The 16,116-nt window shown below is 45.2% G+C and overlaps 1 protein-coding gene across 2 annotated transcripts in view; it reads right to left on the minus strand.

Annotated features, from left to right (window-relative positions):
- Window positions 1-16,116, minus strand: part of Frmd4b (FERM domain containing 4B) — a 313,962-nt gene that overhangs the window by 174,798 nt on the left and 123,048 nt on the right. Inside the window, exon 1 of one of the 2 annotated variants that reach the window (XM_051154962.1) lies at window positions 12,530-12,915. The exons of the other annotated variant lie outside the window; for it this stretch is intronic. Coding sequence (XP_051010919.1) covers window positions 12,530-12,691 — 162 coding nt within the window. The 5' untranslated portion in view covers window positions 12,692-12,915. Of the gene's footprint in view, window positions 1-12,529; window positions 12,916-16,116 lie in introns of those variants that run through there. 2 annotated transcript variants of the gene reach the window in all.

Consider the following 16,116-nt stretch of genomic DNA (forward strand, 5'->3'; position numbering starts at 1 on the left):
GCATTATGCACTGCTAGGTGGGGGGGGGGGGGACGGCATTGTAGGAAAAGAACACTACAGGGGGTGAAGGCTTGGAGGTTGTTTAGGGGGACAGCAAGATGGTATCAGTGAGGGGAAAAGAGCACAGTGCAAAGACGGGTGTGTTGGCTGGGCCTTGGGTGGAGTTAAAAAAGAGCCTCATGGAGGTACACAAGTCCTTGCAGGGATAGTAAAGGCAACTATTGCTTAGTGTCCCAACGTGGCTGGGGACAATGGCTGGGCAGGACAGTGCCTTGTCCTTACTGACTTTGAGATGGGCTGTAGGGAAAGATGGTGGAAAGGGAGACTCATCAGGAAGGTGCTGTGTGGTCCAGCTAAGACAAGGAAGGGAGGCTAGCCCAGAGCAGCGGCGATGAAGTGGGAGAGAATTGATGTTCAGTGCGAAGGTGGAGTCGACTGGTTGTGTGGTGGGACTGTGGAGGACCAATTTCTACCAGGTACCTAGAAAGATGTCATCTTCTACCGGGAATAGGTTTAGCGGCAAGCTGCAAGTTTAAGATGCAGAACAGTGAAGGAGTGCAGGCAGCTCAGAATACATCAGAAGAGAGTCTACAGGTCTTTGGAGTGGGGAAAAAAATAGAGTTTATACTCCTTTTAGAGGTAAAATAAAACAATGATACCTCTGTAAGGAACAACAAACTAGAAAGCAAGCTGAGCCATCTCATCAACTTCCTACCACACTGGGTGAAAATTCCAGAGCAGCAGGGAGCCAACTGTCTCCTTGCTCCTTTATGTGGGCTCCAAGGATCAAGCTCAGGTCACTAGGCTTACACAGAAAGTGCTTCAGCACTGAGCCATCTTGCTAGTGCTGCTTTTAATTAAAGGTCCTGTTCTCACTTAGATAATGAATATTTTTGTTGCATTTCACGAGACAAACTAATTTCTGTAAAAATTAGTTGATGGCTACTACCCAAGGGCAGTGTGGCATCTGGGGCTCCTGAGTTGACAAAACAAAAACAAAAAAACCAAGGTTAATAACAGAGACAGTTTACCCAATGGTCACAAATGGGAATCAAGGGTTCATAGTCCTTTGGAGTGGGGTTCAGGATTGGGAAAAAAACAGAGTTTAATAGCCCTGTTTAGATAAAATAAAACAATTACTTGTAAGCATGTTAGCCTTCCTTGAATAAAACAGGGCAATAACATGTCCCACACATAGTCAATTAGCCCCTTTCCAGTGCTTATAAAGACTGTAATTTTACTTGGGGTAACGGGAGAAAGGGGGACAAGGCTTCTATATATCTTGGAAGCTCTACAGGTTATACAATATATAAATATTGAGTCATGAGTATCTGAAGACAATTATTCAACATGCATCCATCCATCTGTCCGTCCATCCATCCATCTATCTACCCACCGCCATCTATTCCTTGTCCCCTATCAATTTACGACCATCCATTCATCCTTGTGTCCTCCATCTACTATCTATCTGTCCATCCACAAAAAAGTAACAATGTTTTTTAACTAGCCGTACATTACATTTTTACAATAATCCAAGGAAGCCAGCTCTTCCAGGGAGAAGGACCATCACTGCCCACATTTACAGAAGAGAAAGACTGCTCTTCAGACACCTTAGCATGGCTAGCAAAAACTCTGTGTGCATGTGTGTATCTAATGTGTAAAGGCCAGAGGACAGCCTCACTGGTGTACAACTCACCAGCGGCTAGAATGGCTTGCCAGTGAGGGATGGCTTCCTTGTCCCAGGGATCTGCTTATGTACTTGTCTCTACCTTTGCAGTTCTGGGATTACAAGCACATGCCACCACACCCAAGCTTTTTAATAAAATCATGGGTTCTGGGATTGAACCCAGTTCTTTGAGCTTTCAAGGAAGCACTTTACTGACTGGTCCATCTTCCCAACCCCAAAATTTAGACTCTTGAAGTCAAAGTCTTAAAGATAATAATTTTCAAGCTTTTCTTCCAGTTCATGCTGAATGGACGAGACTAATGGATCTAATTAGACTAATCAGGTCATGATAGGTTATTTACCTTTCAATAGCTGAAGAAGTGAATTGGTGACCAGAGGCCTCATGCTGGGTCATCTAGAGCATCATCACCTACTGGCCAATACAGTCATAGAACCAGTGACATGGCCACTTCATGTCATCATGATGAGTCAAAGACAAGGTACATCACACAGTAAAGTAGGAATATCCAGTGATACACCTGTTCCACTCATATCATGGAGAAGTTCCTGCTTGTGTCATGATGAAACAAGCACACTAACTTGTACTGTAGTTCTTTAGAACACTGAAAAACTGGGAAGGATGCAAAGTCCCTTAACAAGGAATGGGTAGATATGCATCCCAAAATAGGTTAAAAGAAAAACACAGGAGAAGAATAATGCTCATGCACAAAGTGTGACAGAGATATGACATAGTAGAAATAGTACATATCATTTATGATAAAAACAGATGTGACACAATAATTTTCTTTTAAAAATTGTCAATATCTAGGTAAGACTTTTTGTGGAGGCAGTTTCTCATTATGTAGCCCAATGGCCTTCAACTCACTGTGATTTTCCTGCCTTTGACTCCTAAATGCTGGGATTACAGACACAAGTTTTCTCTTCACTGGGAATCGAACCCAGGACACTGCAAATGTTGAACTCTCCCACTGTGGCACCCCCAAGGCAAGACTGTATCTAGGAAAATGGGGGGGGTGCACAAAAGGTTTCAGCTGGCTCTGTGTCATTTTATTACGCCATAAAAAATGTTTGAGGCAAATTGGAAAAATATCAATATCTGCCTGAAAACAGAGTTGCAAGCATCCAATATGATTTTTTGTATTTTTAATACAATTTTTCTTTTCTTCATCCCCCTTTTTTGGGTCAGGAAGTCTTTATGTAGCCCATGCTGCTTTAAAAAAAAAAAAAAAAAAAAAAAAGACAACTCATGATTCCCCTGCCTCAGCCTCCCAAGTGCTCAGATTCCAGGTATGTGCTACTAAAGAATATTTTTTTCTTGACTCGTGCAAAGTGCAAAGGGTAGGCCTAGCACACACAGCTCATTACCCAGCAGTATAGACACATTCAGATGGCAAGATTCAATAAAGGAAAAAACAGTTCTTAAACCAAAAAAACTCTACCCAAACTGAAACTTCACCTGAGTAAAAATGATTGGGGCAAACAGGGGAAGGGCTAACAATCGAGATGTAATATGAATAAATTAATAAAATTAATAAAAAAAAATGATTGGGGCATTAGGAGGAAATGAGACTGGAGAACTCCCATATTTACCTGCTTCCCTCACAGCAGGGTTTACTTCCAGATGAATACATGTACATATGCATACACAATGCCTCGGAAATGGCACAGGAGCCTTCACTCTTTTTTTTTTTTCCACAAAAGTTTAACTTTTGCCCTTTTCCCCCCACGCTGTAAGTCATATGGTCTTGCTTATATAATTTAGAACAACAGACCTTATTCCTTACTTGAGGCATGCAAGCTCTTTCACAACAGCCAGTTAGGACACTAAAATATAACGTTCAGAATAAACCTAGGCAGGAGGCGGAAGGAGAACTTTTTTTATACTGTGAGCTGGAAAGAGAAAAAACAAACACTGGCCTGAAATGGCAGGAGAGTCCGTTCCTAACTTCATGTTTGCCAAGCTGTGTGGCGGAAGCTCACACATGAATACTAAAGACTGTGAGACTAAACTTTTTGACCTTCAACGGCATGACTTTTTGAGAAACAGATTTATGTGATGTAAGGGGCCGAAAAACAAAGGTCCTCCTGCCTTTCTTTGCTTTTCAGGGTGAGGATAAGTGAACACCTTAGTTCCCTGCTGCTAGTTGGCTGTTAGTAACTATTACTTGATTCCATGGCTACCTAATCTCTTCAGAAGAGTGTAGGTAGATGTCAAGTGGCCACTCCGAAGGTTGCACAATGTTTTTAAAAGACGGTTTAACCTGTTTTATTAATTCTTATTTTATGTTCCTTGGTGTTTTGCCTGCATGTATGTGGGGGGCGGGGCGGTGTCAGATCCCCTGGAATTGGAGTAATAGACAGTTGGGAGCTGCCATGTGGGTGCTGGGAATTGAACCCCGGGTCCTCTGGAAGAGCAGCGAGCCATCTCTCCAGTCCCAGTTGTGCAGTTCTTACTGGCTGAATTCTCCATCCTCCTGTTCATGTGGTCCTCACCCTCCGTGCCCTTCCTGCTGGCCCTGATTTAGTTCCGGCCTGGGCCCGGCACCTGCTGGGAGGAATTTGTAGCCCGATGCTAGATGCTATGATGTATTTCCAGACCGATCCTCCTCAGCTGCTGGGAGCGCTATGAACTGACAGCTTCAGCTCTCCCTCTGGGAACTGCCCTTCCTTTAAAGAGAGCCGCCCTCCTTCAAGGTCACCCTAGCTTTCAAGGGCCACCCTAGGGCTAGATAGGAAAGCCGGTGCTCTGGGCCAGCTAGGGAGAACTAGGGCTTCGGAGTGACCGGTGAAGTCAGCTGTGCCTTCAGTGATCGTAATTGTAACTAAACTTCTCTCTTTGCCTAACTCTGCCCTCCTCCTACTCTCTTATACAGGGAACAATCCTCACAGGTCTGCTGAACACCTTCCCGGTTATTAACCCCAGTTCAATCTGATTGCTAAGCAACACAATCTGCACCAGCATTTACGCTGTTTCCTGGCTCCTGTATATCGTGAGTTGGGTCTGTTATGGACTGGTTCTCACCAGTGATCTGTAAGAAGGCCATGGATTTGGAGGCCATGTACTTAATTGCCAAACCTTAAAGACCACTCCACTTTTCATCCTAGTAACTGTGAACATTCTACAAGCCTGAAAGATGGCAACGAACTGCCCAGATATGGTAAGGAAGTCCAAATCTTCACTTCTGTATGATCCTGGGACAGATTGTTGTCACTACCACTTGTGTGCAGAGCCCACAGAGGTCAGAAGAGGACATCGGATCCTCTGGAACAGTTACAAGCCATCACATGGGTGTGGATGCTGGGACTTGAACTCACTCTATTCTGAGCGATACACCAACATCGCCATCACTGCCTTCTTCATTCTCTTCCCCGCTGGCCGTCACTATGCTGCCCTCTGCAATCCACTGGCCTCGCTGCTGCCAGCAGGAGTTCTAAGTCAGCATGCCCCTCTCCTAAAGATCATGTGAGGGCAGGTGTTGCTCCATCAGAATTGCTCTGTCACTCTCTCTGCTCGTCAACCTTTGAAGAAAAAAACCCCTTTTTACAATCACCTGTCCTGGTATGCCCTTCTGTTCGCTTCACCTACAGAACTCTACTTTTCCTTCAAAGACCAGCAAAGGAATTACATCCTCCACGAAGCCCCCTGCTGCCTGCCCTTATATTACTCTTGTCTGGTATAGATGTCCTCTGAGCATCACCTGAAAGTCGGCCCTTTTCCTAGAGGGCAATTTTCTTAACATTCTCCCCTACTTAACATGAAGTTTATCAAGGGCAGGGGAAATGCCTGGTTGCTAAATTTTGGTTCAGTAATTGGTAACATAGTAAGCAGTTGTTAATTATTTTAGGAATGTACAAACAAGCAAATTAATGAATTGCTAGAAATATCAGTCATTTCGTAAAACCAAGAACTGAGTAAAAGTAAGCTGCACACTTACCTTGAACATTTCTTAATTAAGCCCTTATTTATTTATTTATTTATTTATTTGCACTGCCAGGAGTTACGCATTTGGGGGTTGGGGGAGTGCTTGTGGAAGGGGATGGGCTGAGCAGGATTTGGTATCTTCTATTGCTTTTCCTTATTTCCTTGAGACAGGATCTTTTGCTGACCCAAAGCTTACCATTTTGGTAGGTAGTCTGGCTGACTAGCGAGCTGTGACTTCCAACGCTGGCCTTACAAATACGTGCTGCTAAGCTTAGCTTTCTGAGCGAGTCCTGAGGATTCAAACCCAGGTTCTCAGGCTTGCCCCTTAGGGTTTTTGATGAGAAAAATCAAAGTATGTTTTTCTGTGATAGAACTGGTGGACCTTTCTTCATTAACTCTTACCCCATCCTGCTTTAAAATTTTTTGTTTCTTCTCCAGAGATTGGCAAATCTTTTCTGCAAAGGGGGAAATGGTATTTTGCCCCTAGATTTATATCAATCATTCAAATCTAAGTCCCTGAGCCACATGTAGCCATCCCACCCAGGGAATATCAAAGCTGCCATAGCCATGTGACAATGAAACTTTATTTATAAAAGCAGGAGGCAGACTAGTTTCCAGAGTGTAAAACGAAGGGTCAGAACAAGTAAAGTACATGTGCTTTGAAATAACAGAGATCACCAAATGCTTGGTGCAGAACTGTTTTTGGAGAGCCACGGTGGCTTTTCCAATCAAGGTAGGGAGACACAAAACTCAAGTGTTACCAGTCTGTGGATCATCATAGAGAAAGGTAAGCTCAAAAACCTCACAACAAGATCCCCACAGCTTCCTAGATTTATGTATGGGCTTAAAAGAGAACGCCAGAACACTTCAAATAACCCACTCTAACCCATACATGATACCAAAGGGATTCCTGCCTTCTTTCTTCCTTCCTTTTTTTTTTTTTTTTTTTTTTTTCTAAAGATTTATTTATTCAATGTATGAGTGCACTATCTGCATGTACACCTGCAGGCCAGAAGAGGTCATCAGATCCCATTACCTATGGTTGTGAGCTACCATGTGGTTGTTGAGAATTGAACTCAGGACCTCTCCATCCTCCTGCCTTCTTTCTTAATGAACGTTTACCCACTGAAGATGGAAACTTAATTTCCACACAACTTGTCTCAGGTGTAAGGCCAATATCAACACTGTCGGTGATGTTTACCACAGACACTCTGAGCTCAATGTTAAGGGCTTTACAGAACCAAGAGCTAGCCTTTATTAAGCACTTCCTTATACCTATGAGAAACCATGTGTTTTATGAATATATCTCATGAGTTTCGCAGCCCACCTCATACTGCAGTTACAGTGCTTCCTTGTCACCCAGGAGGAAATGAGGTTCTGAGAGGGGACAGAATCTGTTCAAGGTCAAGTCGAGCCTGCAGACTCACCAAGTCCTTGACCGCTGTGCCTCTTCTTCTGTGCCAGCTGCCTGTCCCAGAGGAGCTGACCCAGCCTCTTCCAGTCACTTAAATACCCCAGATTTTGTTCGAGTTGCCTCCTATTGGAGGCAATGAATCCATTCAAGGTTTGTAGGAAATTCTACCTGGGGGACTCTGGTGAGGAGAAAAATTAACCCAAACTGAGGGCTTTGTGAGAGCTCACCCCATTTCACAAAAAGCAAAGCGAGTTGGTATTTTGTCAACAATATTCCCTCATCGCGTTCTAAGTCACAGGACTGAGATGATGAATTGCTACAACTCATCCCATCCAGGAGAGGTGTCACAGGACAGGCAAGCAGCTGAAGAACGAGCATGGAGAATTTTGCCTAAATTAGAGGTGAGCTCTCAAGTCTGGTACCTGACCCAAACTCAAGCCTCACCTCATACAGTGGGTCTCTGTCAAACAGTCTTCTCGGAGCCTCACTGCCTGCTCCTTATTTAGTTCCGCGACTACAGCAATGCCTTATAGTAAATATCTTCATTATTCATAGCTTGTTGGCAAATTAAATCACTTGCTGTTCCAACATCTAGAAGTGGAGGAAGTGTTCAATTCCAAAGAAACTATGCCTTTCCAGCGTTGCCAGGCAGGCAATAATGTCATTGCCAAATCCTTTATGAATAGGCGAAGGATCGCCTTTCAAGTGTAGTATATGAATAAACAAAACACCCCTGGGGCCTGCCGGCTATTTCAGGTAATGGATATCTCCTGCCCCACCCGGGTCTCTCTAGAGTGATTCAGCATCGGGTTTCTTCACAAACAAGGCTACTGAGACAAGAAGTAAGAAAGTGACACCTTTAAAAAAAATTCAATGCGATGATAAGAAAATATGGGTTCAGTAACACACATGACTCTGGTGTGCACCCCGGTTCACACAGCAGCGCACTGGGCAGGATGGAAAGCACATCCTCCCGCATGGTTTAGAATGCAGAATTCCAGGGTAGCAACACAAATATTCTCAGCATGAGCCCCAAACATCAGTGCAAACAGCTGTGGGAAACAAGCAAACGAACAACTCCCCCCCCCAAAAAAACCCACAACACTTTAAAAGGTATTTATGTCTTTGCCATTGAACTTACATTGAAGAATAACTTTTTTTATTGAGAGAAGGCTAAATCTCATTATGTGGGAGACTCAGCTGGTTGCATTTGAAGTGTGTGTGTGTGTGTGTGTGTGTGTGTGTGTGTGTGTGTGTGTGTGTTGGGGGGCGGGGTGATGTGTATGCCTGAGGTCAAAGGAGGACTCAAGGTGTCCTGCTCTATCACTCTCTGCCTTATTCCCCTGAAACAGGGTTTCTCATTGAACCTGGAAGTAGAACTGCAGCCAGCAAGCTCCAGCAATCCTCCTGTTTCAACTACCCAAAGTTGCATGTGGCCACACCTAGTTTCTTACGTAGGTTCTGAGTGTTTGAACTCAGCTTCCTCATGCCTGTATAACAGTTTGTGTCACCTACTAAGCCACTGCCCCAGCCCATGGTTGCATTTTATTCAAACGCTGTACCCTTCCTCACTGTACCTTCCTCTGTTTGGCAGAGCTTTGGGGGAGGGCCCTGGTCTAATCAATGAAGTCTCATAACTGAGTGGAGTCTGTGAAAGGTGGAGGCCTTGGTCAGAGATAGTGGGTGACCAGGAACATGTCTTTGAAGGTAGCACATTTTCCATGGCCCCATCTCTGCATCCTGGCTAGCACGAAGTGGGCATCCTTCCCCTCCTGCCATGGCCTTCCACCATGATGGTTTTGCCTTGCCACAGGCCTAAAAGAACAGAACCAGGCAACCCTGCTGGACTAAAACAGTGAGCCAAAATAGCCCCCCCCCCGTAGTTGTTTTTTCCACATATTTGTCAGAGCAGTAGACACTGACTAACCCAGACTAACAGGTGCTCAGTGAGCCCTACCTCATTCCCAGTCTCAGACACAAGCTTGCATCCCAATTGGCAATCTGGTGTTTCTTAACCCCTTGTTCATTATTATCCCCTTAAAGAGTCTTTTATTTCAATGTATGTTTTTGTTTGGCAATCAACTCATTCCTCATTAAAAAAAATAAACCATTTATTTATTTATTTGTGTTTGCATGTGGGTGCAGGTCATCAGACTTGGGGGCAAGTTCCTTTACCTGCTGAGCCAGCTCACTGGCTCCCTTTTCTCACTTTTAATGCCATACGTTGTATATTTGTTCATGTATGTATGTATGTATGTATGTATGCATGCATGCATGCATGAATGATGATTGAGACACTGTCGATTGAACTCAATACCCCACATATGCTAGGCAAGCTTTCTCTCAGTGAGCTGTACCCCAGCCTGCGCAGGAAGCTTTTTTTAAAAAATCCTTCTCCCTGAAATCATTTTACTCCATTTGAGCCATATCATGCCACTGAGAATGCACGATGAGCAATCCTGTTCCCTGTGTCAATTAGTGCATGTTACTAGGATAGTACCTGGCATCAGAGTGGCGCCTTGCATTGAGGTGGGCAGACCCCACATTAGCAGTCTTGAGGATACATAGGGAGTTTTTGATAGCGGGATGTAAGAGATTCACTTTCTTTCTGGCTATGTTGACATGTAGGCCTAATGAACTGCTACAGTTATCAGGTGCCAGGAGGAACAAAATCAGATGAGGATAAAGGCAGTAAGTGAACATAACCAGGACTGGGGAATGAGCACAGATTCCCCCTCCCCCCACCAAACCACACCTCATATTTATTCCACATGCAGAACTGTAAGCTGTGTCGCTGTCACTTCTTTTACTCTGTTGCTAGTTTTGAGTTGGGTCTCTTAACCACAACAAACAATTCATAGATGATGGAACAGATAATATTTACTGGATGCTTTCTAAGCTCTAGGCAGTGTGCTGAATATTCTACATGTCAATTACCTCTTATTAACCTCTTTAATTAGTACTGTTCTCTTCTTCACTTTACAGAGGACGAAAGTGAGGCATAGGAAGATTAATTTCCCTATGGTCACACATAGTAAGAGCCTGGATTCATGACTTGTCTATCTCAGCTAGAAATCACTTTCTTTCCTGCTTTTCAGTCTATATAATCTTCATCACCATTTTATTGCTCAGCATCTGAAAATCTTTTTTTTTTTTTCTTCCTAAAAATGATCTCTCTAAGCTAGTGATGGAGCTCAGAGGTACAGCACTCCCCTAGAATGACCAAGGCATTGGGTTCCATGCCCAGAACTGCCCCAAGCAACCAACTAAAAACTCAAACATCTTAATCAGCAATCAAGCAATTAGGTCTGTGGCTCATCCTGGGATGCTACAGTTCTCCTAGGGAGAAAATGGTCTTTTTTTTTATTATTATTATTATTATTATTATTATTATTATTATTATTATTATTATTTTTAATAATCTTAGTTCTCCAAAGCACAGGGAACTTTCATGCAATGTCACAGCTCTTCTCTGCTGATGACACAACAGGTACAAAGCCATCTTTGTCCAGCATGCGCTCCATGACCATGAGGATGAGAGGAGAGGCTCAGTCAACACCTGTTCTACAGAGAACAAACTATGTAAGCAGCTCACCCTTTTGAATGGCTGCTGTGTAAGATGAACGACTGATGACTGGCGGTGTACGTTTGTAATCTCGGTGCTTGGGAGGCAAAGACAGCCGATCCCTGGTGCTTGCTGGCCAGCCAGCCTCGCCTATCCAGGAAGCCCCAGGCCAGTGACAAGCCTCTCTCAAAATGGAGGTGGACAGTATTGCTGGGGAGTGACACTTCTGGCCACACATCAGTGTGCTCATGCACCGCAGGACTGCGTAATGTGTGTACCCACTCACTCATGAATGCATACACATAAAACAGTTTCACAATTAAAAAAAAAAAAAAAAAAAGGATAACAACTGATCGATCTTCTAGAGTAGCCAAAGGTTTTTGGACCCTTCATCTCTGAATTGTTCCATAACAGCATTAGCAGTAAGCCATAAATCCACGGAGAGCAGGGCGCAGAGTCTGCTTGGCTACAGTGTTTGTGCTCTCCTCTTGAAAGTTCCTTGAATATTAAAAAGAAGATAGCAGTACATGGTGTGTGTGCGTGTATGTGGGTGGGCAGAGTGTGTGCTTACTATACAAACCAAATCGAGCAAAGACTTCCCAAGAGAGGAAAGGCCTGAAGGATAGACACGTCTAGTTCCAAAGAGCCAGGAGTGCAGTTTCCTGTGGCTAGATGGGCTGTAGCCACAGTTCTCTAATGCGCTCAAGCCCCAGTGGGTTTCCAGGACTCTCAATGTGCCCTGCTGGTCCATTTCAAAATGCATGCTATCACAGACACGTTAGGCAAACCAGGAGCAGCGAAACCACAGGTTAAAAAATAAAAATCTTTTTTCTATTTTAACAGGGATGGCAAAGGAACATTCATTCCTTAGAACTCTTGCAGTGTATCCTTGGTTGCCCTTTATTCTATCTGATTAATGGAAGACTATGATTTTTCAAAATCAAAGCTTGGTCGTGTTTGGGAAACACTATGGCAGCTATATGTCCGCCCTACTAGGAATAGAGTCAGGTTATGTGTGAGGGATTGCAAGAACTGTAACAAAACCACTCCATAAGTTAACAACATTGTATGTATGTATGTATGTATGTATGTATGTATATATGTATGTACGTATGTAAGTAACAAATAACCAAAACAGAGGACTTAGAAAGCCATATGTTACTGTTCACAAATATCCAGGCAAGTTACAGTCCCAGGAAGGAAGAATGGTCTCATTACTGGGCAAAGCTGCTACAGATTTTGCCTGCAAGATGGGGCCAGCAAAGCAATAAAGAGGCTGTGTTGTGTGACAGATTAAATCCAAGCTTAAGCATTCCAGCGCTCAGCCAGGGCACCCTTCCCTTTCCTAGCCTGACAGCTTCAGAATCCACTGTCCTTCCTCCCCAAGGCCAGACAACACAGAATCAGCTTTTCCTGGCTGTGCCCTGAAACCTGGGGCTGCCTGGTGGAAAAAGTGCAATAAAATCAGTAGGAAGAAGGCAAATTCACTAAGACATGCTCTGACAGCAAGCAATGATGGGAAATCATAGCTTCCGAAATGGCCACCAGCCCCCCACCCCCAATGAAATGAAATGAAATGAAATGAAACAGAAATAATCCTCTCAACCTCAAAGTCGCTTTCCACAAACGCTGTGCGGCAAAGCTACAGCCCCTTTACTAGCGTTAGCAGGTACCTTCATCACTTTGCAATACATGTCTGCTGGGTGGGAGTGGGGGGAGTAACTTCCAAGCGCTCCCATGCCCAACTGGAAAAAAAAAAATGTCAGGCCACAGTTAGCTAGAGCTGCTGAGGATTCGACCCAAGCGCCAAGCTACCCGCTAGGAGTTGAAAACAAAGATATGGGAAGCCTGACGTTATGAAATCATACAGGTGGAAGGGCTCTCGCCTGATCTCCCCGGCATCCGCAAGGGCCCCCCGGGGGCGCCAGCTCCCGGGCTCACCTGGTACACGTCCCGCAGCCCGCACCACGTCCGCAGCACCTGGTGGCAAGCCCGCAGCCTCTCGGTGTACCATCTCCGCAGCGTGGACACGGTCAAGTTCCACACGAAGCGGCTGCCGCTGAACAGCAGGTCCTCCACTCCGCACATGAACACTGAAGCCATGCCGCTGCTTTTCCTGGGAGCCTCGGGTCCCCGGTACTGGGCTCGCCACGCTGCTGCAGCTGACAGGCCCCGGGGGTCAGATCTGCCACAGAACTCGCCTTTCACTGTGTGTCCCGGCCAGGTTGGGGCGGCATGCCCCGGGATTGGGCGCCCGCCAGCCAACGGCTGTGGCTGGCACGGAGGCTGTGTTACCCCGCCCGCCCGCAGCGCCAGCTTCCTAAGATCCGCCAGGCCAGCCCTGGGCGCTCCCTGGGCGCGGGAAGCCCTGGTGAGTGAGGACTCCCCGCAGCGCTGCTCCAGGGCACAGGGCCGCTGGCAAAGCCCAGTAACTCTTTGCAGGCCTAGTGGGGAGCTGCATTTCAGCGCGCTTACAGGCACGCGCGCGCGCACACACACACACACACACACACACACACACACACACACACAGGAACGCACACTCCCAGCCCGGAACCCCTTTATTTTACTCTATAAGCCCTCTCCCCCTTGCATCCTGCACTGTCGCACTACAATGATAAACACCTCTGGGGAAACTACAGATACAGAAGGAAGGGAAAGAAAAAAAAAATCCAGTAGCATCTCCCTTTAGACCTCACTCCTGAGGGAACTGTGGATGTTTTCTTAGCTCTCCTGAAGCCAGATGAAGAGCCTTAAAGCAACAGCGTGTAAGTGCCTCCAGACTGTCTTTGCTCCTAACTTGAGGATCTCCATGAAAATGCTAGCCTGATGTGGAGACACCAGCAAAGCAAGTTCCCTGACACCCCCATGAGGCCAGTTCCAGGGCAGCTGTGGGCTCAGAAGAGAAACAAGGCATCCCGTTAGGGAACCAGAGGCTTTGAGAGGGAGTCCCAGGTCAGTCTGTACAAAACTCAACCTCGGGACATGCCTAGCCACAGAAGGCATCACAAACCCGAATGGGGGAGCTTGCTGCTCTAAAATAAATAAGTAAATAAATAGAAAAATAAAAACTGTTCCTCAGCTCAAGAAGCCATGGGGACAATGCACGCTTTTTAAGGTCTCCCGGAGGGAATGATACTGTCCAAGGCATTTGAAAAGGGAACCCAAGGAGTCCCACATACCTCGAGTCTGTATTCTCCTTTAGAATGTTTGTGCACCACTCTCCCCAGAATCCTACCCCATTTCCTAGAGCAAGATCGCTGCAGTTTGGAAGCAATCCTAATTAAAGTCACTGGGTCCTAAGTACACACACAGACATGAAAGTGGGGACGGCTAGGGAGAGGGAGGGGACCAGCTTGAAGGGGAGGGAGTCAAGAGAGGCAATGGGGTCGGTGACGATCAAATTACATTATTCATGTGCACGAAAGTATCATGAAGTCCATTATTATGTGTAATTAATACATGCTAATAATCATAAATAATAAAAACCCCAGTGCAGCAGATTTCAGGATGGAGACATTTTTCTCTGAATTCACCTGTTGGACAACAGTGAGCATTTGATTGGTTATTGTTTTTGCTAGTAGGTGGCCAAGAGGTGAGATGCCGAAGCTTTTCTTCCTAGCTCCAGAGGCCTCAGGACACTTTATCTGCCATTTCAATAAGCTTCATTGCTGTTAGCCTCTTAATTCAGGCAAAACACAAGCATGCAAAAACAACACAAAAATTTGTCCTCAGAGCACCTGTTGGTTTCAAAGTGGCTGTAATTGGAAAACTTTGAAATGATGTTTCTTTCACAATCAGAAAAAAAAAAATGCTTACTGGGGTCTGTGGGATTCATAAAGGACACAACTGCTGTGTGATCTGCTGATCTTTCTTGGCAATAAGTCCATCTGCTCATTCCTACTAACATTCTGGCTACGGTTCACCAGGGTGTCATGGTGTTGACACACAATCTGACATAGGTTTTACTGAATTGGAATAAAATGGACCAAGAATAACCTGATGGGAAGTTACTGAACTTGAAAGAAAGGAAGGAAGGAAGGAAGGAAAAGAAAGAAAGAAAAGCTGTTAGAGTAAACCATGGTGCATGTATCTTTTTTTTTTTTTTTTTTTTTTTTTTTTTTTTTTTTTTTTAAGATGATGCAGTGGACTGAGTTCTCGGAAATGTCAAGCAGCCTAGGGAATACCAGAATAACACCCCCAACAGGTCAATTGCCAGTGTCTCATGACACCATCCCTCTGAGAAAAGATGCTCTCAAGACACTTCGGCAGCTACTGATCAGGTCTCGTGTCAGCAGTCAATTGCAGCCTGGGCCATTTTCACTCAAGGTTTCAAAGCTAGTGCTTCCGATAACCCTCTTTTTTCTTGTCTTTTTCACGCATACATGCTTATCTGAGCCTGTGCTTGCTCGTGTGGAGGCTAGAAGTCAATGCTGGATACCTTCCCCAGTCACTTATCCACATTATTATGATTCATTCAGACACTGGCTTATGTAGTCAGGTTGGCCTCAAAACTGCTTTACAGTCAGGATGATCCTCTTGTCTCCATCTCCCAAGTGCTGAGATTACAGAACCGTGCTAGCACTGCACCCAGTTTAAGTGATCCTGGAGATCATACCTAGGACCTGTGCTTGCTAGGCAAGCAGATTTTCTACTGACTGAGTTACAGTCCCAGTCCTTTCACCTTATTCTTCCAGAAACTCAATTTTTGGCTAGATTGGCTGGCTAGTGACGCCCCAGGATCTGCCTGTCTCCACCTCCCAGTTTCTGAGCTTACATACATACATGCTCACCTGGTAGTGTCACGGGTTCTGAGGATCTGAACTCAGGCCCTCAGGCTTGCACAGGAAGCACTTGCCCTGCTGAGACACCACCCTCATCCCTACCCCGACCCAGGCATGGTCGACTCTTCTGAAAGTGAGAAAATAAGACAGGGCATAACAGGTTTTGCCAGACCAGCCAATCAGCAGTGCTGGGGAGCGTTTTCAGGTTGCAAGCTTTGAGGCCACTCGTGGATCAGCAGCCATGAGGATGAGGTTGGTGATCTCACTTCTCACCTGGCCTTGAGGTTCCAGTTCATGTTAAAAGTGTCACCCCACGGAGGTGACGGATGGTAGATGGGCGCTAACCTTGGTTTCAAATCCCTGAGCACTTTGAACACATTCCTTAAACAGGTAAAGTGTGAACGTTCTCATGTGGACACTGAATGAACTATTTGGGCATCTGGGGAAGATCAAGTTCTCTTCAGGAAATGTTCAGAATGGTGGCCAGCAAAATGCGAGCCCCCAGGACATCCAGCACCATCATGACCCAACAGCAGGAATTGTCTGAACATTTTAGATTTAGGTAAAACAGTATGAGTAAAATCCATATAAAAAATTTTTATTTCGTGCCTATGGGTGTTTGCCTGCATGAAGTCTGTGTACTGTGTACATGCAGGACCTGTGGAGGCCACTGGTGGATGTCATAGCCTCTAAAACTGGAGTTCCAAACAACTGTGAGCTGCCATAGTGGGTGGTGAGATTCGA

The sequence above is a fragment of the Acomys russatus genome, chromosome 13 (genome assembly GCF_903995435.1).
Source record: "Acomys russatus chromosome 13, mAcoRus1.1, whole genome shotgun sequence".
NCBI lineage: Eukaryota > Metazoa > Chordata > Mammalia > Rodentia > Muridae > Acomys > Acomys russatus.